At 37.2% G+C, this 25349-nt stretch overlaps 4 protein-coding genes across 7 annotated transcripts in view; all 4 read right to left on the reverse strand.

Annotated features, from left to right (window-relative positions):
• LOC114144629 (polymeric immunoglobulin receptor-like) lies at window positions 1-23502 on the reverse strand. The gene is made up of 9 exons (XM_028017677.1): window positions 22805-23502; window positions 22247-22567; window positions 2812-3132; window positions 2435-2725; window positions 2257-2337; window positions 2065-2145; window positions 531-632; window positions 392-456; window positions 1-315 (listed from the first exon to the last, which is right to left on the reverse strand). Exons 1-9 carry the CDS (start codon window positions 22833-22835, stop codon window positions 223-225), a joined length of 1386 nt encoding a protein of 461 aa, XP_027873478.1. The 5' UTR covers window positions 22836-23502; the 3' UTR covers window positions 1-222.
• Window positions 7668-15971, reverse strand: LOC114144625 (polymeric immunoglobulin receptor-like). 3 transcript variants are annotated; one of them, XR_003595516.1, is made up of 8 exons: window positions 14897-15563; window positions 13866-14165; window positions 11899-12195; window positions 10984-11280; window positions 9544-9639; window positions 9411-9463; window positions 8320-8567; window positions 7668-7997 (listed from the first exon to the last, which is right to left on the reverse strand). XR_003595516.1 is itself a non-coding variant. In XM_028017665.1 (8 exons), exons 1-8 carry the CDS (start codon window positions 15907-15909, stop codon window positions 8442-8444), a joined length of 1539 nt encoding a protein of 512 aa, XP_027873466.1. In that variant the 5' UTR covers window positions 15910-15971; the 3' UTR covers window positions 7668-8441. The 3 variants fall into 3 exon arrangements, 2 of the variants coding, with proteins under 2 accessions (XP_027873466.1, XP_027873468.1); XM_028017665.1 differs by adding an exon at window positions 15873-15971 and having other exon boundaries at window positions 7668-8567; window positions 14897-15229; XM_028017667.1 differs by having other exon boundaries at window positions 7668-8567; window positions 9411-9460; window positions 14897-15564.
• Window positions 16549-25349, reverse strand: part of LOC114144612 (polymeric immunoglobulin receptor-like) — a 25897-nt gene continuing 17096 nt past the window's right edge. For both annotated transcript variants that reach the window (XM_028017643.1, XM_028017645.1), the window contains 6 exons: window positions 21543-21863; window positions 21156-21449; window positions 20896-20940; window positions 19595-19690; window positions 19445-19518; window positions 16549-16979 (listed from right to left, as the gene is read on the reverse strand). In XM_028017643.1, the coding sequence (XP_027873444.1) occupies window positions 16812-16979; window positions 19445-19518; window positions 19595-19690; window positions 20896-20940; window positions 21156-21449; window positions 21543-21863 (998 nt within the window). In that variant the 3' untranslated portion in view covers window positions 16549-16811. The remainder of the gene's footprint in view (window positions 16980-19444; window positions 19519-19594; window positions 19691-20895; window positions 20941-21155; window positions 21450-21542; window positions 21864-25349) is intronic.
• The window catches only part of LOC114144646 (CMRF35-like molecule 3), a 9132-nt gene continuing 7415 nt past the window's right edge, over window positions 23633-25349 (reverse strand). Inside the window, exons 6-7 of the mRNA XM_028017706.1 lie at window positions 24761-24881; window positions 23633-24679 (exon numbers count right to left, since the gene is read on the reverse strand). Coding sequence (XP_027873507.1) covers window positions 24796-24881 — 86 coding nt within the window. The 3' untranslated portion in view covers window positions 23633-24679; window positions 24761-24795. The remainder of the gene's footprint in view (window positions 24680-24760; window positions 24882-25349) is intronic.

Below are 25349 nucleotides of genomic sequence, written 5' to 3' on the forward strand. Positions count from 1 at the left end.
TTGGTGAAAAGGTTGGTTTATTGCAGCTTATATATTCATTACAATGACATTGAAATTACAGCATTTGTGAATATTGAATAGCTCACGTTCAGATAACGTTATTTAATAAATATTAAAAACATGTCTAAATGAAAACACACCAGCATTTGGTTGCTTTATTGAGCTGTTACATAAGATGGCAGAAACTCTGGTCACGTGTTTCCTAATTTCTGCAGGTCTCCTTTAAAGGACGTTGTTGTAGATATCATTGTCATGACTTAACATGTTTGGAGTGGAAGAGTTTATGTAAACAGCATCTTCTTGTAACTCATAGATCTAAAGAAATAAAAGAAAAAAGATTTTATTTGCAGGCAAAAAAATATATTTTAGAGCTGAAATCCTGTTTACTCACATCATTGATTCTCATCTCCACATTATTATCAGCAGAGTACAACACGTTTGCATTGATTCCATCCACTGAAAACACAAAGTAAACATGATGTGATTCTGTGGGGGATTTATGTGTTAGTATATAATCTGTATAAATGTACCTTGCTTGATCCTTGTTTTGTATTTTAAAACCAGCAAAAGGACAAATGTCAGGATCAGAAGCAGAGCGAAGACCGCAGGCAGAATGTAGAATAAAGAAACATCTGAAAACAAGGAAATGGAGAACTTAACTGGTTCACAGAAATCCTCCCTAGAAACAACACGAGAAAATGAGAACCTGAGTTTCTTATTTTAAATGTTGTGGAAAAACTGTAATCACTTAAAGTTCAACTCGATACACATGTTCCTGTTTTCTCTTTCTCTCTCCACCACATTTACATTGTTTTCTTAACTCTTATTTATAATAAGAGTTAAGTTAAGTTATTTGAGTTCAGCCCACTAATTCTCAGTGTCATTTAAGGATACATTCACACAACAAGCAAATGTGACCCAAAGCCTCAGACCTATTTCTGACGTTTTCCTGGCAGTCTGAATGGCAATATTTCGATCGTTTCATCTTCAAATAAAAATCCAGTTTGTGCCACTTCCATATGTGGAACTAAATTGAATATGTATCTGGTAGTTTTTGAAGGGTTTGCAGTCTGAACGGTCATGTGGCTTTTTACCCAACTTTTGTGCCATAGATGTGAGATATGCACCAGAAGAAGGTAAAACTGGACTTGAACAATGGTTGAACATTATAATTATGAAAATATGAAAAACGTCTGTGACACTGAGGCACATCACATCACAGTCCCACCACTCCTGGTTCTGACTACAATCCAAACAGACCTCTCTGCAGAGTTTGCAGTCAATTCACCACAAGAGGCCATTGCTGTTAGTTGTGCTTTCTTTTTCTTTTTTCTCTTGTGTTCTTGTCATGATAGATACTGTCACAAGATACTTTTAATTTGATCCGTAAATAGCTACATCTACTCTTACTTCCATAAACAGTTTACTGCTGAGTGATGTCAACGTTCTTCTTCTATGATTGTGGGTTGCTTTTGTGTTGTAAACCGTTTGCACAGAAGTCTGATTGCGGTTCGATTTAATTAAAAGTATGAACAATCACGCAAAAAAACAACTAAAGATTGGATTTCAGCAAAAAATTGAATTAAACATCAAGACCTGTCATGTAACTGTTGTCATTTTTGTCTCAAACTCAAAACTCAGAAACCTGAAAAGGTTCACACCTCAAAAGTCAGTAGCATGACTCAATCTAATGAAAGAGGAACTACATTTTGTTCTCCATCTTAAGGTTTCCTTGAGAAAGATACTGAAAGATGGTGGCATAACATTCTCTAGTGCTGATGTACTCTGAATGTGTGAAGTGCATGAATGTGTTGACGCTTTGTGAGTGAGGATGTTTAGTGTGCATTTAAACAGCTACATCATTTCAGCCCATCCACTACTGATAAAACTAAATCCTACATTGAGGAGCTGAAATGACCTTCAGTTTATTAATGCAGAGATTCACTTTGTGTCATAAGAGCAGCTTAGAGCAGTTCGACCAGAACATATGGAGATTTGGAACAACAGGAATGAAAAGAGTGAGCAAAAACACAAGTAATAAATAAAGAGAAACTAAGAGTTTACCAGGATTATGTGATGGTGGCTGTGATGTAACCTGTTCAGTAGAGCTGGTTGGAGACACAGAGCTGGTTTGCTGTGAAGAGACTGTCAGAGAAAATACAAAACATGATGTGGTAAAAAATAACCCACCAACCTTAAACTGAATTTTGTGTTGCTTTTTATTATTCTATCTAGAAAGAAGTCTAAAGAGTTTACCAGGATTATGTGACGATGGCTGTGATGTAACTTGTTCAGCAGAGCTGGTTGGAGCCACAGAGCTGGTTTGATTTGGAGAGACTGTCAGAGAAAATACAAAACATAATGTGGTAAAAAATCCTTAACCTAGATTTTGTGTTGCTTTTTATTATTCTATCTCTCTCTGTGTTGGTCTCACCGACTGCCAGCTGTATCTTTATGAATCTCAGATGAGAGTCTGAACCACAGTAGTATGTTCCTGCATCAGCTGCTTCCAGTTCAGTGATGATCACAGAGAAACAGGTGGAGGAGACATTGAGCAGCTTGAACTTTGTTTGGTTCTCCATCATGTCTGTACAGTTGTTGTGTTGGTCTCCTTTACAGAGGAACTTCTTGTTATCAAGTTGTTGTCCTGAATTAGGACACTGCAGAGTTACTGGACGTCCCTCGATGCCACTGATGTGGTACGACTTCAGACAGAACAATTTTGCTGGAGAAGGAAATTTTAATGACTGTTGTATTTATAAACTTCTTAAGATTCAATATCAAGTTAGCAAAGGCAGAATGATCTCTCACCTTTGACCTTCAGTTCAACAGCAGAGAAAACATCAAATCCTGAGATTCTCTGGACTCCACAAAGATACGACCCAGAATCCTTCAGGGTCAGACTGGAAATGGTCACTGTGAATATTCTTGACTTCCTGTCATCAGAGAGTCTGAATCGTCCATTTTGTGTGTTGCTAGAGGTGATCACTGCCTGCTGTCGACATGTGGAGGGCCGGTTTCCTCTGCAGAGGAACTTCAGCTTGTTGACAGACTGAGAGTCGTACGGACAGCTGATGGTCACTGAACCTTCCTCAATACTTTGGATTTTATTCACCCTGTCGCAGCATCTGTCTGACATGAGGTTAAAAAAACAATGTGAAAGAAAGAAAAACTAGTTGTACTTTTTTGATAGAGATTTATATTTAACATTATAGTACAATTGTCTTGTATTAACATGTCTGCATTGATGTCTAAACATGTATTTATTTTCAGCATAGAAGACGATCCAGATCTGCAAGTACATGATAATTCAACTAGCAAAATTAGAAAATTCATTTAGCTTCTAATAACAGCTAAATTTAAGACCACACATTGATTAAAAGTGTGTATTATTAACATGGTTAGACATTGATGCTTCATTTAATTCATTTTAATTTGCTGTGAAATCTATAGTGAAATATAGAAACATGAACTTATTATTTACCTTCTTTTATGTGCAGTTTTACTTCACTGTAGGTATCAATAAACCACCCAGTGACTCCACACCAGTATTTCCCAGCATCATGTGATTGAAGACCAGAGATGGTCACTGTGACGAGTCTGATCTTTTTATCATCAGTGATGGAATATTTGCCTTTATTTTTCTGTTTTGTTGTAATGAGAACGTCACTGGAGCCACAGTCATTCTTACAAAAGTATTTTTCGCTATCTTCATATCCCTGATCATAGTGGCATGAAAACTTTACGTCTCTTCCCTCATATCCAAACACTTGGATCAAACCTTCAGCACTGATCACAAAACTCAGAGCTGCTGCAGATAGAAAACAACATCAGTTTAGTTTTTATGCTTCAACATGTGAACACCTTTTTTTTTATTTATTTTTTTTTTTTTACAATTTTTGTAAAACTACTTTTTCAAATAAAAAGCCTAATTAGTTTTTATCAGATAAGAAAAGACGGTGACATTTCAATTACAACACAAACAGGAAGTGCTACTGAGTCCTTGAGTAAATGTTTTCTACTTTAAAAATACATTTCATTGTAATTAAATACATTTCATCATAAGGTTGAAGCAAACTGCTGTAGATATTTTTGTTTTAGATCAAATAATATATCTTACTGCAGACGGTCATCAGCAGGTGTTGATGGCTTCGCATCTTTTTGTTCATCAAGACAAGAGCTACTCTGAAGCAGAAGTTAATCTAAAAAACATTTAGAGGAAACAAGAGAGCTATTAAGGATACTAACACTCAGCAGGAGCTCAGTTTGCACGCAGGTGTGAGACGTCTTTTTTCTGCATTGCTTTAAATGGTCACTCTGCAACTGTGATGCTCACAAACATCACTGACAAAATATTTTAAATAGAAGCTTATCACCATGAGAGAGTGGGGCGTGGAGTATTGCAAGAAACTTTCTGGTTTTAATTTTAGCTGGGCAGAACTTCATGCAAAACGTTATGTTTGGACTTGAGGTGTTTTTTCGCCTGAAGATGTGAAAATGTGGGTGTGCATGTGGTTACTTTGTGTCATGTCTTTGTCCCGGCTTACACTGGTGCTCACTGCCTCATGTCTTATATCTGAAGAAAGAAAACATTTACAGTACTAACTGCTAAAATTAAATAATTTCAGTGTTTTTTCAGTTTTGTGCACGTGGTGATTTACTAAAAAAAATAGATTATTTTGAGAATATGAAGAGGTTAATCATTACAACCCTGAACTGATCAGTTTTGTGATAATCTGCTGACAACATTTAGGGTCCAAAATCAGTAAAGATATTAAGAGAGAAGCTTTAAAAATTGATAACATTATTTCATCTGGGTAATATTTCACCATCTGTTGATACATATTACCACTTTAAAAGTAAATACTTAGGTTGTGAAGTGAAGAAAATAATAATAATAATAATTATTATTATTATAGTGGCAGATTACACATGTTGAAACTAAGAACTCTTTAGGTTTTGGTAATAAAAAAGTTGACAGTAGTTTAACAGGATTGTCATTTTGAAGTGTAAACCAAATTTATTGTATAATTAAACAATACAAACAAAAAAAGCTCAACAACATCAACATGACAATATAATATAATTAAATTAAGTATAAAAAGACGTTTTGAGTCCATGTTTTCCACTAGACAGTCTAGAAGGCCACTAAAAGTCTTCCTCACAGGAACGTCATCATGAATCTCTCCAGCCAGCAGCTTCACAAAAGTCTACTTGAATATAAAACCTGTTTAGCTCCAATAACCTATTTTCTCTTAGGGGTCAATGTTGTAAATAATGACGTTCATGGACAAGCTGGTGCTGCACACCAAAGATCACAAGACCCCTCATCAGTGACATGATAGTAGATTAGATAATATAATGTTAGACCTGCTTCAGAAGTCTCTTAACTGGACCGTTCATCACATAACGCATCACACTGAACTTTTCCACTGACCTCAGATCCAACCAGTTTTCTTTCAGAACAAATCCTCAGCAACATCTGTAAGCATAGAAACGGCACCATCTTCCTGCATTGGTTTGTGACGGCAGCAGAAATTCATCCATCCATGAAAGCTGTCAAATGAGAGCTTGGATTAAATCTGAATATGTGTTTTTTAGAACTAAAACTAATTTGTCTATTTCATCCAAATAAATGAGGTTAAAAAATATCAGGTTCTGAAAATCTACACAGAGCACCGTATATATTTTTTCAATTCTTGGTTGTGTGTAAAAAATTTGTTTTATGTAGTTGTAAGATTATTCCACTACGGAAACTGTCATCTTTCACAACCACTATTTCTGCTCCATTCTTGTTTCTGATGTTATCTTGTTTTTGTGGCGCCAATTTAGAAATTAGGAAGGAATTAGGAATAAGGAATTTTTATGATATTTGTGCTAATATATGATGTTAAATGTGACTTTTTATTACTTGTCGTATCAGTGAGGCTGCAGTCATTTAAACTCAATGTTTTTGACCAATTTTGAGAAAATGTTCAGTAAAATCAGAAAAAAATACTTGGAAATTTTTGAGATTTTGTGTGAATTTTGCAAATTTGTGAAAAACTGGAAGAACGTATCGATCTAATTTGGAGTCTGAAGGGCCACATAAAAAGCTACGGTGGGCCATATTTGGCCCCCGGGCCTTGAGTTTGACACATGTGGTCTAGTATTTTTGTTTGATGTGTTTATATTAATTTACATTTTTGCCCTACAGATGTTCTTGGGATGTATTTAATATTTTGTTTTAATTAAGGCCGTGTTCACCCTCCAGGAAAAATGGATGTTTTTGCCCATATGTGAATCACATGACAGCAACCGCTATTTGAATTGCCATGTTGTATTTTGTCCAAGTCTGATGTCATTGCGTGTCACAGACTCTCAATTTTGTGCTGGTAAGAGCTAATAGAAGAAAACAGCATGGCGGATGTTAACTTTGCTGTTGTTATCAGAGTTGGATTTCAGTTACCTGAGTGAAGTTGACACCAGCACATTATTCAATTTTTTTCTCTGCAGCTTTATTTGCCCCTTGCCAATAAATTATTGAATTGAAAATCTCACAAAAATGACCAGCAAAAATTTTAAACTGTGCTGACATGATTTTAGAGATATTAATAAAAGTTTAATGTTAAGTTTTTGAAGGTAAATTACGCCTTTTTGCATATTTAATGCATAGTTATGGTGTTAATGTTTTGTGCTTGATTGTGCTGGAACATACTTTTTCATCTTTTTCTATACTTGTTCACAATTTGGTTCACACATATAATTTATATATATATTTATGCAATATGGATATAGATAAAAGCTGGTTCACATATATAAATACTGAGGCATTTTGATTTTTCGCTCTTCATAGAATTTGTTTCAAGAAACCTTTAGATTGAATGAACTCATCTTGCTTACTGATTTTAAATCAAAACTAAAAGTGTTAGAGGCTGATTCTATGACATGTACCTGTTTTTATAGTTTAACATATTCTTTTAATTTTGTATTTTACTGCCTCCCAAAATGTCTTTATGTCAATTTTACATTAACCTAGATAAAAATGTCTTCGTTATGACAACCTGACATTAACCAAGAATCATCATATGTCATAAATAAGTCATAATAGTAGTCATAATAATGTCATTAAATGTTATTACACTGTCAAAAGCTTTAACAACACAGTAATTAATATTCCCCCCTACTTGAAATAAAGCATTTTTAATTAAGGTCTAACAAAATGATTCCCAGAACATGGGACATACTGTAGGAGCTTAAATTATAGTAGATTTATTTCATATTGTTTTTCCTATTAGGGCTTGAGCCTTAAAAAATATGTTTTAATTCTAAGGTGTTCAGTGATTTATAAACTAACAGAAGCATTTTAAAGTCTTTTCTCTGAGCTACAGGGAGGCAGCGTAAGGATTTTAAAACTAGATTCAATAATCTATAAATGAAACTTGTCACCAACGACAGACATTTGCAGAATTCAGAGGAAGTTATCTAAGCAACGCTACCACTTAGTGGTGCCACGAGTAAAGCACTACTTTATTTTCATCAACACAGAATCATCCACAGTGAGTCATTCTCTGAAGCAGTTCACCTTAATAACAATAACACACATACTCATCATCTAGCCTTTTGAATCTTACAATAAGTCTCACACGAACATCAACTTCAAATTGTTGTTAATTATTCACTTTTTCACTGCTACTGTGTTACAATATTTCTCTGTATTTGTTCACAATTTTTACTGTGAGAACATCGCTGTACCCACAGTGGTCCTTACACAGGTACTTCAAACATGAGACCTTTGGTGGAACAATGAAAAGCATTTTTGAAAGAAGCATTTTTACCCTTTTTGTCCTGGATTTGGACAGTGGTTGCATCGCTCTTACTTGTCACAGCAAAGTGTCCAGGGCCCTAATTTGTCATATTCCACGTATATTTGTGGCTATTGCTGGAAGGATTATGAGGTGGGTGATTTATTTGGGAGTGGAAGAGCACTGGAGCACTGGCTTGTTGCCTTGGTGAATCTATGGGCAACAACCAGAACCTTGAGTAAGTTTAGTTCTAGTTCAATAGTCTACACTTCCTCTGGTAGAAGTATGAAACAGCTGAACTGAGACATGACTACTTCCTTACTGTACAACCCTTGTTTTCAGTTGCAATAGCAGCATTATTTGTTGCTACTGATCTAATGTTTCTGGAGTCACACTGGTATTTGTGTCATCATTTTTTGCAAACTGCCGAAACTATTAATAAAGTTTTCTCGTGTTTGCGTTTTGATCTGAGAGTATAAACTTTGAACTGTTGGAGTACAGTTACAATAATGTGTACTATTTATACAACACTTACCTAAGTTAAACATGTGTTGCTTAGTTGAGTATGGAATATGATCTGGATACGGTTGCAAAATGGTTCAGTAAGAAATCAAATTGCTAAAAATTAGGTGACGATTAACTCTGGGGTTCTCTGTTTCACATATAGACAGAGTAGGCGTCTGTTGTTGCTTTGAGGTTTTCATAAAGTTGTTCTTGGACATCTTCTGCTTTATCAACGTGACTGGAGTTCTCATAAACAAAGTCTTCTGGCTTGACAGAAATCTGAGGAGAAAACCGAGAAAACTCAGTTTATCATAAAGGTTCAGTACACAGAAAAATCATTTTTATTGTAAGGATTTAATTTAATTAAGGAACAAATGTGATACAAGCCAACCTAAGGCCATGAGAATATGTAATCACACCCTAAATCTAATTATTTGTTGTATTAGCCTGGGCAGGAACTATCCCCCATAAAGCATGTGCAATGTGCTTTTAACATTACTGTGGAGGATCTTTGGCCCTCTCCTCTGTGCAGAATTGTTTGAATCTCCTCCTAAATGACTGACGGATGCACTTTTGAAATCATTTTGATCAGCTGACCAATCCACTGCCACTCCTTCATGTTTTCTCCATTTGTGAGTAATGGCTCTCACCAAAAACTTTAGAAAACACCTTTTAACCAACTACAGACTGATAGTTGTTAGATATTTTTTTGTCATTTGTTTCTGAATTTATTGGTGGATGCATGATTTATTGTTTTTCGGACCTTTTAGCTGGTTGTCAAACAGGTTCTATTAAAGGGATTTATTAATACTTTTGGTCTGATAATAATCAGGCCTGGTTGTGGTGACAGTGAACAGAAAGGTGGTTAGTTTATAATTTACCAAGAAGAACTATTTTATTTTAGAGCCTGGTTGATTCTGAAAGCTTTTTTCTTATTAAGTCATTTGAAAGTTGCTTTTGCTGAGATTAACGTTGCATGAAGATCTGAACAATTGTTTAACGATAAAAGCAAAAACAGAACAAATCTCAGTTTCATCTAAACACACACATTTTGGTTATATTTTGGTGTCCCTGTTAGGAGTGATTTTTCAGTTTTTCCCTTTTCACATTGTCGGCACCCACCATCTGAAGAGAGTCAAACTTTCTTCTTTTCTTGCCTTTCCTTGCTTCAGCTTCTGGAACACAGATGTTTAGTTAATGATTAAAAACTTTATTTGTTTCTAAAGCTGCTTCATATAATAGATGCAATGCATACCTCTTTGTTTGCATGTATATGCTATAAATACAGCAAATAAAAGTGCCAAGAGAAGAGCAGGAGCAATGTAAATCAGCAGTTTAAGAGAGGCAGGACCTGAAAACAAAGAAAAAAAGGAAAATGGTTGCTCTACTGCCAGTGTGGGTCTTTTTAACCAAAACACTAGTAAAAATAGCCATATGTAGCATGCAATTCTTTTGTCACTGTTTTATTATCAGCAAATGCAACTGTCTTTACTGCCACATGCAAAGGTGAAAATCTACTAGCTGTTGCAAACAGATATTTATTTGTTTTGTTGCTTAAAGAGTCATTAGTAGTGATGAGCAGATGAAGCCTCACTGGGTGTGTGGCACATTTCCCAAAACTGTGTCAACACTGTGCTGAGACTGTGTTGCTTTGTCACTTACAGTGACATCTGCTGGATTTAAAAAGTAATTGCAGGCAAATTCAATAAAGACGGGAGTGTTGACCGGTTCCAACCCCTCATGTCGGGCACGATGATGCCTCAGCATTGGGGAAGTGCTCTGGTTACAGTAAGAGACAAAACTTGGAAGCAAATCCTACATTTTTCACTTACAATATAAATAAAAGTTAATCCATGTAAGCTAATTCAAATACCCCATGGAAAGGAATTTGAATAATCCGGAAGAAAATTGATCAAAAGTGGAAATGAGAATGGAATAATTATTTTTTGTTTTAAGATCATAATGATCCCACATGGGAGAAAACTTCCTCTTCCTCTGTTGATCCATGCTGGTTTTCAAATATGAGCCAAAACCAACAGAAAGCAAAGAACACAAAGTATCTCCATCCAACAAAACCCACAAACGTGTCGACACAGTTTCTGCCTCTTCAATACAATTTGGCGCGGTCACATCCAAACGAAAACATCGGTCACATGGTTTAGCTTAAAGTGATACGCGCACCGACACGGGGTTTCATCTTGTTTGCTCAGCGCATGTGCAGAGGTTTCACAACATTTCCAAAGAAAGCAGCCTGGATTTATTATATTGAAATCAAACCTGTGTGGACAGCTTTCCATATCTTGCAGATAAACTAAATGCATTGCTGTTTACACATTCTGTTAATCATAATATATGATCAGGTATACAGGCACAAATTTGTCCAATTTTCATTGTATTCCTGCAGCGTTTAGACTCGCTTTCTTTTCCCAACTGAACCATTCACTTTATCCTGCAACATAAACAAGAGTTTCACACAAACAAATATTTCAACCACTGTAAGACATCCTAATGATGTTGGATGGACAGTCTATCAAACTTGTTGACAGATTATCAACACGTTTTATGGTTTTGATGTTGAAAATTCACTGACCTTTAATGGTACTTATTTTCTGATTAAATTTCTATTTCAGAAAAGTTGCATTTAAAGATGACTTATCAAATAAATCTTAATCATACATAGCTGACGCTGCCTTACCTACTGCCAGCTCTATCTTGGTGTAGTTTCCAGCGCTCCATTTTGAATCAGAACCACACCAGTACGTCCCAGCATCACCTTCTTCCAGCTTTGTGATCTTCACCAAGAAAAAGCCTGAGGACTCGTCATCTTGCAGAGTGAACCTGCTTTGACTCAACACATCAGTGCAGCTGTCGCGTTGCTCTCCTTTGCAGAGGAATTTGTCATTATTCCAATGTTGTGGTGGATAAGGACAAGACAGGATGAAGGAATTTCCCACAATGCCTCTCATCTTTTCTGTCTTCACACAACACCACTCTGTCAAAAAGATATGAATATAAACTTGGTCCAACAGGATTTTAATGCAATGCAAAATGCAATTGAAAGACCTTGATATTTTTCCCCAACGTAAAAAGTACTGTAAATGATACAAAATATGTAGTTTATAATTGGCTATAATGAGACAAAAAATTAAATAAATAACTGAACAAAAAAACTTTGTAGTGATCTTGGAAAAAGGATCACATTCAAAAAGACCAAAGGAGAGTCTAACACAAACAAAATCTGAGGATGTTGATAAACACAAATATGTCAAATTATGATGTAATTTTTGTAAAATGGTCCTCAAATTCTAAAAATAAATATTTGTGATGTTAATTATCCATGCAGCAAATTAAATACATTATCAAATATTTTTTAAAATTGTTAATGTGACAAAAGATTGATTAAAAGTTTTCAACTCATGTCTGTGAATCAAACACATCACTTTCTCAAGAGGAAAAAGTATTACTTGAGAGGTTTATTAATAAATGTTTTCCTATTTCAAGTTTCATTTTTAAATAATATCCCATCCCAAAGTCAGTATGTAATACACAGCATCCAATGCAACAGGCATTGGTGCAATGATATTGTTTATTCAATATATACAACTCTTACCCAGTGACAACTCAATCTTTGTGTAATTGCCAGCACTCCATTTCGAGTCTGAACCACACCAGTATGTCCCAGCATCGCTGTCTTCAAGCTTAGTGACCATGACAAAAGTTTTTTTGGAGGACTCATCGTCTTGCAGAGTGAACCTGCGTTGACTCAACATGTCAGTGCAATTGCGGCGGTGATCTCCCTTGCAGAGGAACTTCCTGCTATCTTGGCGTCGGCGTGATTGAGGACAGGAAAAAGTGAGAGGATACCCCACATTGCCTGATATGTTCTGTGTCTGCACACAGCACCACTCTGTCAGGCAGAAAGTGCAGATTTATATTAAATTGGTCCACAATCGGCGCAAAAGGAAAGACCCCATACCTTTCTGCCTAACTTGCAAAATAATAATTTTGTACCTATTATCACAGAAAAACAGGTAAATAAATAAAAATAGCTAAAAGCTAAAGATGGAGGGTAAATGGCAGAAGATCCAGGTGAGCTAAGCAGGGGAGTGTGGAACAGTGGAAGAAGACTGTACTGAACAGGAGAATTAAGGGATGGAGACTAATTACCACAGATGATTTAAGCTAGAAACAAAGGAAATTACAATCCACAGGGGAAAACTAATAACAGGAACTTAAAATACAGATAGAACATAATACAGGAAATAAGTACAAAATTAAACCCCAAAGGATATGCTAACATGGCAAGACCTTTCTATCTTTCCAGGAACGGATCTGGAATCGGTTTTCAAAAGCCAAAGTCTAATTTATTCTTGACCACCTATAAAGTTGTACAGCGCTGGGCTGCTTTATGCAGTGTGAACACCACAGGAAGAGTAAAGTAATCAGAGTACATTACATATTTATCTTCTTGGACTTGACAAAAGGTTGGACACATGCACGCATCATAATCTAATTGGCCATATGCTGATACCGTTAGCAGGCCAGTGTCTGCGCACATTAAGGTGTTGGAATGCAAGGCAAAAAGTGTGTGTAACAAGAGTTAAATGTTAAAAGCAAGCCCCTTAACTGGCCAAAGAAAGTATGTGTGTGAAGATGGGCCTGTTAGCTTTTGAACATTAAAAGCAAGTCCCATAATGGACTGAAAAACTCATGTGTGTAAAAGGTGGAACCTGCAAAGCATAAATGTTAGAAACGGGCCCCACATGTGACTGAAAAACTAACATTTCAAATAAATTTTCAAATTGGGCTTATTGAAAGTGATCTTAAGTATCAAGATTGTTTTTGGGACTTGCTTGATGTTTTTTAAATAGATCTAGGACATCTAGAAAGGGTGGGCCCCACAAGTCAATAAGCTACTTTGGGGCCTCCTGTGGGAGGTTAACAAGAATGTGTGTGTGTGTGTGTGTGGGTGCATTGTTCCAGAAGTATCGCTAAAAGCAATAGACGATAGTAGAAGTCCTTGAAGGCAATACAGCTCTGTTTCTCAGCTTCAAGAAGATTATGTTAATAAAAACAAAGTTCACATAGAATTTCATAAAGCTTACTTAAATATTATCATTCACTCAAACTGGTATATGGTTGACATCAGTTCACACACAGTTAATGACAAGTCAATGAACAATATAAGTTTAGAACGAGTTATCACACATGAGACAATTTTAAATGTCAGCATCTGCAAAGTAGATGAAGGCAAACTGCAGAGACCAAAACTTGCTGCAATAGTTTTGGTTTCTTTGCAGCGTGCAGACCATGCATCAGTTTCAGAAGCAGGGCTGTGTAATAATTAATAATCACCAAAGTGAGATTATTTTACAGCCCGGAAGCAACAGTGTGAGATGCAGACACTAGAAATAAACTTTCATACAGCCAAGGTTAGGATTGATAATCTGTTGGTGGTAATGGAACTAAAGAACTGAGTTGATGGCAAATTTCTGCTGCTAGAAAGTAAAAACATAATACAACCTTACTGAACTAAGATCTATCTGCCTTGTTTTCCCCTGTTTTCTAGGATCTTACCTGCTGACAGCTCAATTTTGGTGTATTTTTCAGGACTCCACGTAGAATCTGAACCACACCAGTATGTCCCAGTATCGCCTTCTTCCAGCTTTGTGACAATCACCAAGAAAGAGCTTGAAGAGACGTCGTCCTGCAGAGTGAACCTGCTTCCACCTGTCACCACATCGGTGCAGTTGTCACGGTGGTCTCCCTTACAGAGGAACTTCCTGTTGTTCCTGTGTTTTGGTGGATAAGGACAGGACAACATAACGGGACTTCCCACAATCCCACTCATCTTGTTGGTCTTCACACAGCACCACTCTGTTAGACAGAAAATAAAAATGGATGATATCAGCAACTGAGGATTGCTTTGTTTATGCACAACATGTATGCAACATTTCCACATCATTTTAAATGATGGCTTGAATCTGTATCGGGAAATTCTGCAATATTGCAACAAATCTAAACCACTGAATGTTCCATTAATAAGAATTATTAAATTAAATAATTAACTTTAGTTTCTGTGCTCTTCTACTTTGGAACAAATTACTATAAACCTGAGATGTGCAGAAAGTGAACCGTTTCATATCACAGCTTTCCTACGTACGGTAGGTCAAAGCCTGTTTTATCATTTCTATCATGCTTTCTATTTGCTTAAATGAGTCATTTTGACATTTATTTATGTTAAAACATCTTAAGCTTTTATGAAATGTTTTAGTAAACCATTTAGTGAGATGGTTTAGTGATTTTGATATCTGTTTCACATTTTGGTTGCATAAAGTTTTTAAAAATCTGTTCCTTTTGTTTTTCTTGTACAACCCTTTAAATTACAATGTGCATAAATAGTGCTACATAAATAAACTTCTAGTCTATATCTTAGGATTGTTTTTTTAGCTTAAAAGCAGAGATAGAAAGATGTGAACAAATGTTGTTGCCATTTATTTCTAAGCAAAAACTTCAAAATCTTTGAAACCTTTTGCCACAAACTTCAGCACAAGGAAAAACAATCTACATCCCTCAACATGTATAATTTAATTTTCATTCTTTTTTACCTTTCTTTACTTTCAGTGAGACTTCTGAAGGATATTTGTCAAACCCAACCTTTGTCACGCCACACCAGTATCTTCCCTCATCCTTAGAACTTAAGTTTGAAATGGTCGTCATGAAAATAAGTTTCCTTCGATCATCACTGGTGGAGTATCTGCCCTTTGTTGCTTCGGTGCTCTTGACCAGAACATCTGCATCTTGTCGACAGTCACTCCTACACAGGTATTTCTCATAGGATTCAAAACCAGCATAATAGGGGCAGGGAACAGTCACTGTTTTGCCTTCATATCCAGATACATGGATCACTGCTGCTGCACTGCTTACACAAGATAAAGCAACTGTGAAGAGAAGAAAACATAGTTCACATACAAACATAGTTGTAATTTATGAGAGCAAGGCTGTGTGTGTCCATCTCTTCAATTTAATAAACCTGCGTACCCATTATCGATGATTGTAAGAAAAAACCCTGGAAATTCAACACTTTTTTTACCAGCCACAAAAGACAAGAAGAGATTGGAATATTAATTTGATCATACTGAATAACTATAATAATGTTGCTTTACATTTTATTCTACAGTTCTAGCCTTTTTCTTTAACTTTAGTAGCAGGTTCTCATTGCTTTTGTCAACGTCTTCAAGAATTGTATAACTTAAGAATATGTCAAAAATATGTTATCAATTATTATTATTATTATTATTATTATTATTATTAGCAGTAGTAGTAATAATAACAACAACAAGTAACAAAAATAAAAAAATGTAATAAAAAATGTAAAAGAAATAAAACATTAAATCTATGTATAAGTTGGACAATTCAAGCTGCATTTCTGCATTTTTGCTTAAAGTTGCCAAACCATTCTCTCATTCTAAGACCCTTCTTACTGCATTAGTTATATGTAACATAATAAACTACTACCAACTTAACAACACCAATGTCTCTAGAAAAGATCCTATGTAGTTTTATCAATCCAAATAAACTTACAGCAGATGCAGACCTGCAGGTTTTTAAAGCTCCACATCCTTAAGCAGCAGAAATCTGAAAATACAGACCTTCGTCTTCTTGACACAACAACGTCCAACACATGCGGTTTTGCACTGACGTACGTTCTATATTGAGAGGAAATTGTCTGTTTCCTGTTGAGAGTGGGTCGACCTTTCTTTAAAGCAGTATATAAGTTAGATCTTAGGCCAGTTTGTCCTGTTCAGTGACTTGTTTTTGCAGATCACCACTGAGTACGGTATATAGGAGAGAAGTGGACATTAAACTCTCTATTTGAACACACTGAAACCTATTGGTCACATAGTTGTCAAACCAACAAAGCCAATAATCTGAAGCCTCTGTATTAATAGTTATTAATACTTGATGGTTCTAAAATGGCACTATGTGTCTGGAAAATAAATATTCTGCCCCTTTAAGTTTAACTTTGAAATATTGCCTCTGTCAGGTGAATAAAGAGTTTGAATAGTGTTGTGTGATTTTTACTGATATTATAATTGGATTATTGCCGGAGTATTTAGGTTGGAGAAGTGATATGTGAGAGCTGCAGATCTCATGTATTCTTATTTCATTATTTAAATCTGTGAAAAACATTAAAGATAAAAAGGCTCCATGTCGACCTGGCCTTACATTCACACAAAATCACACTGACACACTAGAATCACAACACTAGTCGTTTATTTCTTTTGACTAGTCGTTTATTTCTTTAAAATTTGGTTTATAAGAATACAAAGCTGCAGTTTTATTAGTATGAAGTAATGGAAAAGCAGAATTTTAAAGCTCATGAAAGTTGTCACTACCAGCAGCTCTAAGATGATGATGATGTAACATGAATAAAGACTTTTAGGAACTCAATGAAAAGCTTCAGCCTCACACAAATACAGTTATTCACATGTAGGTCAGACCCAACATTTGGCTCACTCTTTATCTCTGAGTTTTTAAAAAGAACTCATTGCGGTAAATATCCTCAGTTGTTGAAATGTTTCCATATTGAGCTTCATCTTCATAGTCTTCAAAGAACTGAACAGACCTCTGCTCTTTGCAGGCCTTCTGCTGTGAGCGAATTGCAGGATCGTCATAATTTTGGTAAAGCTACAAAAGAAGGAGCAGATCATAAATTAATACATCCACTTATTATTTATTTTCACCATAAAGTCAAAGTATTACGTTTTAGATCAGACCCAGGGTATAAGTGAACTGCACACTGTTTTAGAGCTGAAGCTCAAACTACCACAAGAAGTGAAATGATAATGATTTAACCCAGACAACATTTTTCAGGAACAAAAACAATTGTCTAGTTTTCTGTGGAAATAATTATTTGTCTTTTAACAAAGAGCTATATTTGCCAATCCTTCATCTCCTTTGTTTTAAATGAAATAGTTGCAGTAGATTTGCTCAGTTGGGTTGTTTTTGTAGATTACTTTGTCTTCATCTGCATTTCCAGAGAGGAAATATGTGCGCTGCGTCCTATTCTGCTGTGAGAACATCGCAGCAACATCATGATTTTTGTACGTCTAAAAATGAAGGAATAGATTACAAAGGTTGGCATGGGCGAGTCAGGTTACTGTCAGGTTTGGTTTCATATTAAAATGTAACCCATGTACGGAGCCCTAGTCCTCGATGCGGCGGTCAAGTCCTGGCTTGATGACCTTTGCCACATGTCTTCCCTCTTTCTCACAACCAACTTTCCTGTCTGACACCTGTCAAATAAAAGCCTCTAGCTCAAACAAACCCTTTAAAAATACTCTAGAGTGATGTAGCAATGTAAAGATCTATTTAAAGTACAAGCAGTGTCATGTTCCGTGTTTTTCCTGTGTATTTATTTCGAGTTTCTGTGTTTCTGAGTTTCCATGGTGTCCTGTCTTCCCCTTGATTGTCCCCAGGTGTTTCTCGTACCCGTAATTACCTCCTGTGTATTTATTGTCACCTGTGTGTCTGTGTCTTTGTCGGGTCCTCGTCTCGTTTGGCGTCTTGCTTATGTGCGCTCAGTCCTTCTTGTTGTCCATTCATTTTATCAGTTGCTACCGGCGTTGAGCCCTGGCTTCCGCTCAGTCGGGCTGCCTGGTTTTGTGGACTTTTTGGACTTCATTATTAAAAATAATTTTCTCTCATCTACCTGGGTCATCTGCGTCTGCCTCACCACCTCTCACCACCGCAACTTATGACAGTAGGACCCGACCAGAAAGTACGGTGAGGCACGCAACTACATGGATCCAGCCGGCTTAAAGAGGACCATAAAGGACTATGTTGAGGAGGTGGCTAAGCCTTACTCCGCCCGTCAGCGCCTGGGGATAGCCACACGCATGGTCCTTATGTCGGATTACTGGATCCCGCGTCTTCCGCACCTGGGGCTGGCGGAGTTACAGCAGGAGGCAGAGCGGGAGCGCCGGACAGCGATCGCCGTGCTGAACGGTAACCCTCTGCCTCTCAAGTCGCACAGTCTCTCCGCCAGCTCAGACCCAGCTCCGAGACCAGTAACTCCAGCATCTCCAGGACCAGCACCTCCAGCCGGCGCACCCGAGCCCGATTCAGCCGGCGCTCCAGCCTGCGCTCCAGCTGGCACACCTGCCGGCTTTCCCGAGCCTCATGCTCCCGCTCCAGAGACTGCTCCAAGCCGACAGGGGGTCCCAATTAGTGGGTTCTCGGCCTCACCTGACTCCCCCAGTGTTCCTCCCGAGACCCCGCCTCTCAGTGCTCGTCGTCGTCGCCGCCTCAGGGCGGCCCCAGAGACTCGTCGTCGCCGCCTCCAATGCCGCGGTTCCCGCCTCCTTTGCCTCCGCCCACCTTTTGGGTAGTTTTTTGTTGTTTTGGACTCTGGCCCCCCGTCCAGCGCCCCTCCGCCCACCCTTGTTGTGTTTTGGGCGTCTGGTAGCCGCCCTTGAGAGGGGGGTACTGTCATGTTCCGTGTTTTTCCTGTGTATTTATTTAAAGTTTCTGTGTTTCTGAGTTTCCATGTTGTCCTGTCTTCCCCTTGATTGTCCCCAGGTGTTTCTTGTCCCCGTAATTACCTCCAGTGTATTTAGTGTCACCTGTGTGTCTGTGTCTTTGTCGGGTCCTCGTCTCGTTTGGCGTCTTGTCTTATGTGCGCTCAGTCCTTCTTGTTGTCCATTCATTTTATCAGTTGCTACCGGCGTTGAGCCCTGGCTTCCGCTCAGTCGTGCTGCCTGGTTTTGTGGACTTTTTGGACTTCATTATTAAAAATCATTTTCTCTCAACTACCTGGGTCATCTGTGTCTGCCTCACCACCTCTCACCACCGCAACTTATCACAAGCAGAAGACTAAGTGTGGGTAAAAGGCATGTCAATGTCAAACGTGTTAGCAGCAGAGTTCATACAATCTATGAGCCTTCCAGGTGTAGATGTTTTTCAAATAAATTTGATCAATTTAGCAAAGAATTTTAAAAGAATTTTTAGCAGAAATATGCTTTTGAAGACATGTAAAGGTTTTGACTTATTGTATCAACTAAAGTTTTCATGTAAAACATCTAAAGTGGCACCTCATGTTGATACTGGGTCGTGTAAAAAAAACTAAAACATTTGGACGTGGGTTTTCTTACATCTTCCCCACTCGTTACATCTTGTGCATCTGCTGCCTCCAGTTTGCTTGTGTTCATGTCGACTGCTGCTTCAACTGAAACAAAGCAAATTAAAATAAATGCACTTATACGCACATTTGCCTTTGTTGAAAGCGAAAACACTAAGCTCACCTTTCAACTGGCGACGTTTGGGCTTGCAAACTTTGACCAGGATGATTATCAGTATCAGCAGCAGAACTGGGAGTGCAGCGAAAAGCCAGCACAGAGCTGCAGATGAAAGTGACAAATAAAGAGTAAAACAAATTCAAGATGAAATTACTTGACTTTCTCAAACACATTAGCCTTAGAGCGCCACGCTGCTACAAGTAGGAAGGACTATCAAAAAGTCCCTGAGGTCTACATGCTCCACTCAAGCTTCTTTTATACAATTAGTCTTAATCTGATAATTCTTGAGTTGTAGTTTTATTTAGAAACTTCTTAAATAACAAATGCTTTTTGCATATGATCACATGCAAAACAACATACCGACAGAGTGTGCCACTCTCATGTTGCCTGATGCTTTAACTCCATGTAATCTCTGCTATGTCATTTTGACCTCAAAGAAGGGATCAGATCAGGAGAGATTTGATTATCTTGATGGGGAAAGTCTCATAAATTTACAAAGTCTACATGGATGAAGAGCAATAGAGCACCAGACTGGACCCAGACTGAAGGGTGGAGCTCCTGGGCCTCCACTGGGTTCAAAGCAAAAACATCAAAAAGCTTAACTTCCCCTCCAATGAAGAGGTTTCTATTACTGAAACCAGTTTTACTTTAATTTGCAAGAGCACATGCATTTTACTAAAAGCACTTTAGCACTTCATGCAGCACTACGCTCTAAGCATGGAGTTTCACATCCACTACTTTCATACAAGAAGTTGTAACTATTTATTGAACATTTACTTAGTATTTTAATAATTAGCATGTAGTGTTTTCTTCCAGGCTCTGTATACAGCTGCTACTCGTAGAGATTTGAGGGGGTTACCTGTTAAGGGAGAATAATAATTACTCAGAGCAAATGGGGGCTACTGGTTAGTGAAACTTGAGCAAATGCTTGTGTAGAAAATGTTAAAAGTGTGGGTGCAGGAACAGTGAGATGGCAGTGGTAAGAGGTAATGACCCCCCTGTCTTTTTTGTGTCCAGTCCTGGGTGTTTGGACAAATATTTCACCCGGGAGTACAGACAAACCATATCATGTTTTTGAGGTTATTCTGTGAGAATTCTAGAAATTTACAGCAATATAAGTGGATACCTTAGTAAAGTGAAGGGGGGCACTTTCGTTAAATTCATCTGTTGGATCTGAGATATGAGTCAAAGGGGCTGTGGTACGTTTAGAGAGCAACCAATTCTGATAAATTCACACATATATGGACATGCCAGATATGAATGTGGGGCTCTCTGCCACAAGCTCAGTTTCATTTTCACCATCTCACCTTCTATTATGGACTCCTTTGACACACCACGCTGTTCTTCTTCTTCTGCGACAAGTAACACAGCAACAATGATAAACTATGAGTTCACCACTACAATCATTACATCAAAATATCTGGTTCTGTACAAGCAGCTCATGCTTGTACAATTTTCTAACTATCTGAGATTTATAATCTGCTTTATGAATAAAAACATTATTATTACATTCAGTTTAAAATTTTAAAAGCAATAGGGTAGCTTCAGTGTATCATCATGCTCTTACCCACAGTCAGATGAAACTGGGTGTAGTTTCCAACACTCCACTCGGGGTCTGATCTACACCAGTATGTCCCAGAATCCTCTGCTTTAAGTTTTGTGATCACCACAGAAAAAAAGGTGGCATTAACATTATGCAGTGTGAAGCTGCCTTGATAAGTGATGTATGTGCAGTTTCTGCGCTGGTCTCCTTTGCAGAGGAACATCATATTGTTACGATGATGACGTGGATAAGGACACTGGAAGGTTACAGCATGACCCACAATCCCACTCATGTCCTTTGACTCCACACAGCACCACTCTGACAAAAAACAACAACATATTTGTTGAAGGTTCAAGTCACACTCTTCTATGACAATTGATCTCAACAAAGGTAGCTAGTTTGACTTCTCACCTTTGACCTCTAGCTCAACAGCAGATAAATCATCAAATCCTGAGTTTCTCTGGACTCCACAAAGATACGACCCAGAATCCTTCAGGGTCAGACTGGAAATGGTCACTGTGAATATTCTTGACTTCCTGTCATCAGAGAGTCTGAATCGTCCATTTTGTGTGTTGCTAGAGGTGATCACTGCCTGCTGTCGACATGTGGAAGGCCGGTTTCCTCTGCAGAGGAACTTCAGCTTGTCGACAGACTCAGAGTCGTACGGACAGCTGATGGTCACTGAACCTTCCTCAATACTTTGGATTTTATTCACTTTGTCGCAGCATCTGTCTGATAGGAAGATAACACGGTAAACTAGCAGAAGTTATGAGGAAAAGCACATACAGTATGTTTTTCAGAAAATATGCTTAATGTCTTAATGTCGCTGCCTGTTTGCATAGTTCACCTTTCTGAACAATTTTCTTTTTTCTGTATAAACAAAAGCATTTCAGGGCTCTTATATACTGGACTTTATTTTCTATGGCCAATGCACTGAAAGTGGCACAGAGGCTGCACTGAAATCCAGTTGTGTTATTTACAATATACCACAAAGGACAAGGAAGCAATACTTTAGGAACTGTAATTTAACTAAATGTTACATTAAGCAAAGCTGTTGGTGAAACAGCTTGATTGTATTACATTTCATTATTTTTATTTGAACTTTATTCTTTTACCTGGTCTTATGTTCAGCTTTACTTCCTTGTATATATCTGTAAAGTCTTTGGTCACTCCACACCAGTATTTTCCAGCATCATCAAGACGAAGGTCAGAGATAGTCACTGTGAAGGTTCTTGCTCTTTTGTCATCATTGGTTGAGTATTTGTTGTTATTTCCTTTTGATTTAATAAGTACGTCATCATCAACTTTGCAGTCGTGTTTGCACAGGTACTTTTCATAATCCTCATATCCTCGACCATATAGACAGGGAACCTTCACAGCGCTGCCCTCATATCCGAACACAGAGATTACATCACCGGTCACGCAACTCATAGCAGCTAAAATGAGAAGTTAGCAGTTATATGTTATTAGATTAAATGTTTAATTTTATTTTCTAAACCACTCAAAGCCTAATGCCTGTAGATCATCAACTGTCATCTCAGATGGTTAATGCTTAGCTTTTTTTTCGTTATGTACCAAAAATGATTAAGCTAATATATGACATCATATCAGGAGGTAATAAATCGAATCACGAAAGAAAAACAACATATTTAATATCAAATAATACAACTTACTGCACATGAGGAGCAAGTAAAGGCTCCACATCTTTCAGTTCCTCAAGGCAACAGACAAACTAAAGCAGAAGCAAAGTTACTCTTCTCTTAGAAATAGAAATGAGGAAACCAGTGGGCTTCATGTACTGTTAGCACTGTCTAAACACAAACATAGACGAACAGAAACTAGTAGCATAGATGTACTGTAGCATAAAACAAGCTGGATTCTGTGTTTTCTGACTAAACTCTGCACATTAGATGCATAAGAGCCACTGAGAGAACCTTACTGACAGACTTTTAATTACATAGATTTTTCATCTCACTGCATAAAAATGATTAATTTGACGTTGATTTAAGTCCACTTTTCACTGATAAGTCTGTTTGTTTGAATCGGAGGAACTTCAGTCTGTTTAATTATAACCTTAACACCAGGTCCATCAAACAACATTGTTTTTTTTTTTTTATGTTATATTTGTTCTCTGTTATATTTCTTGAAATCGACATCAAATTAAGTGGCTACTTTGGTCAAGTTAAGGGGAACTCTTTAGATTGCATTTTTGGAGTAGAGAGGATATCCACACATTAAATATGAAAACGCTAAATATAGAGGTCAGAATGTGTTTCTGTAAACACTGCCACCAATCCAGTTTCATTTCCCCACCTGACCTTCCATTTTGGGCTTTTCTGACATAGCATTCTGTTTTTCTTTCTCTGGAACAAGCAACATGCCAAATCTAAAAAAATGTGAGTATTCAATACAAAAAATAAAAACCATACATCCATTTTGGTTGTTAGATTTCCAGCTTTGTAAATGTGGTGGAAAAAAAACTATTTAATGCACTGTTCAGGTAAAATCACTCAATCAGGTTTATTCATGAATTGTGCACAACTCAGAGAGCTCACAGGACAGTCAATAATGAAGCAAGTCTGAAACGGAAAGCTCTGCCAGGCAGAGCCAACACATGAGTTTTGTACAAAGGGATAAGGGATCCAAAGCCTGGGAATCAGACTGGTTCCCATGCAGCTGGGGAAAAACAACGTCCAACCTTGTGCATGTAACCCAAACAGCTTTAACTTGGTGGGAATATACAGAACTTAGAATAAACATATAGCAATACAACTAGCAGGTGTGACATAATTGTAATTTTCTACATCAGTAAACTACAGTATTATTCCTTTTAGTCTACATTTGTATCACCGTGCTCTGAACATTGTGCAGTGTGAATATACCCTTATAAGAAATGCTGCTCTGGTCTCCTTTGCAGAGGAACATCATATTGTTACGATGATGAGGTGGACAATGACACTGGAAGGTTGCAGTATGTCCCATAGTGCCATGCTTCAAAAAAAAATGACCCAGAATCCTTCAGAGTCAGATTGGAAAATGTCACAGTGAATATTGTTGCCTTCCTGTCATCACTGGACACTGAGCCATCTTCATGAATACATTTTAATTCAAAGTTCCAGTTTATTCTTAAACTTTATTCTATCGTTTAGGTGTGCAGTTTAGAGTTTAGACATTTTTACACTGTTTATTCCTGTCATGTTTTATTCATTATTACATATGCAAGTGCATTTCCTCAGTTGTACATAGTTTGACATTGTGAGATAATTATTTTATTTTGCTGGTTCAACTATTTGTATTTATTTTCCTCTGTTTGTTTTCTCTCACAAACACACTTTTTGAATGAAAATTGTTCTAAAATAAGACCTAAAAATTTTATCTGAGTACTTAAATAATGAATTGCGTTAATTTAGGCTTAAATAGTCCAGTGAACATTATTTCATATGATCCCATAGCCCCTGCAGACGAAGCTTTGGTCTGCAGATGTTTTAGACGTCCTCTAAAACATCTGCAAAATGACGTTTAGATTCTTCATCTGGAAACTTCTCTTTCTGGAAAAAAATTAAAGCATAAATAATTGAATTTATTTATACACCTCTTATTGCTCATGTTGAAGACGAAAACAAGCTCACCTTTCAATGTTTTGTGACATTTATTCTTGTAAACTTTAACTAGGACGAATGTCACCATCAGCAGCAGCTAAAGCAAACAGGGCATAGAAAGCTGGATCTGAAAGTTGGTGGAGAGTCGCATCTGCCATGAACAGAAAAAAACAAATTAAACATTTATGCACATACAACACTATTGGTAAAACACATTAAAATAATTACTTAGAGTATTTGAAGTGAGATAATTAAGGCTTATAGGAATAAATCATAAGTCTTTATTAGGCATAAATCCAGGTTGGTTGACATGAACATGTAGTCATGAGTAGACATTTGTTTTAGAAGAAAAAAAAACACCTTCACATAAACTCCAGAGACACTGACAAAGGGTATTGCCTCCTTTGACATGGACCCAGTTCAGAGAAATGGTTGGCTTCATCCTCTACAGAACCAAACTACCTGGATTTATAAGGGTTATGTACTGCAGGTTGATAACCTTTTAACAGAATAAACCTACTTTGAAAAATTAAACAGACCCTTCAACTGTAAAAGGATCATAATGAGCAGAAGTTTTGGTTTAGGCTCTTCTCATTTAACATTAACCAATCAATCTGTC

Source organism: Xiphophorus couchianus, chromosome 5 (assembly GCF_001444195.1).
Source record: "Xiphophorus couchianus chromosome 5, X_couchianus-1.0, whole genome shotgun sequence".
Classification (NCBI taxonomy): domain Eukaryota; kingdom Metazoa; phylum Chordata; class Actinopteri; order Cyprinodontiformes; family Poeciliidae; genus Xiphophorus; species Xiphophorus couchianus.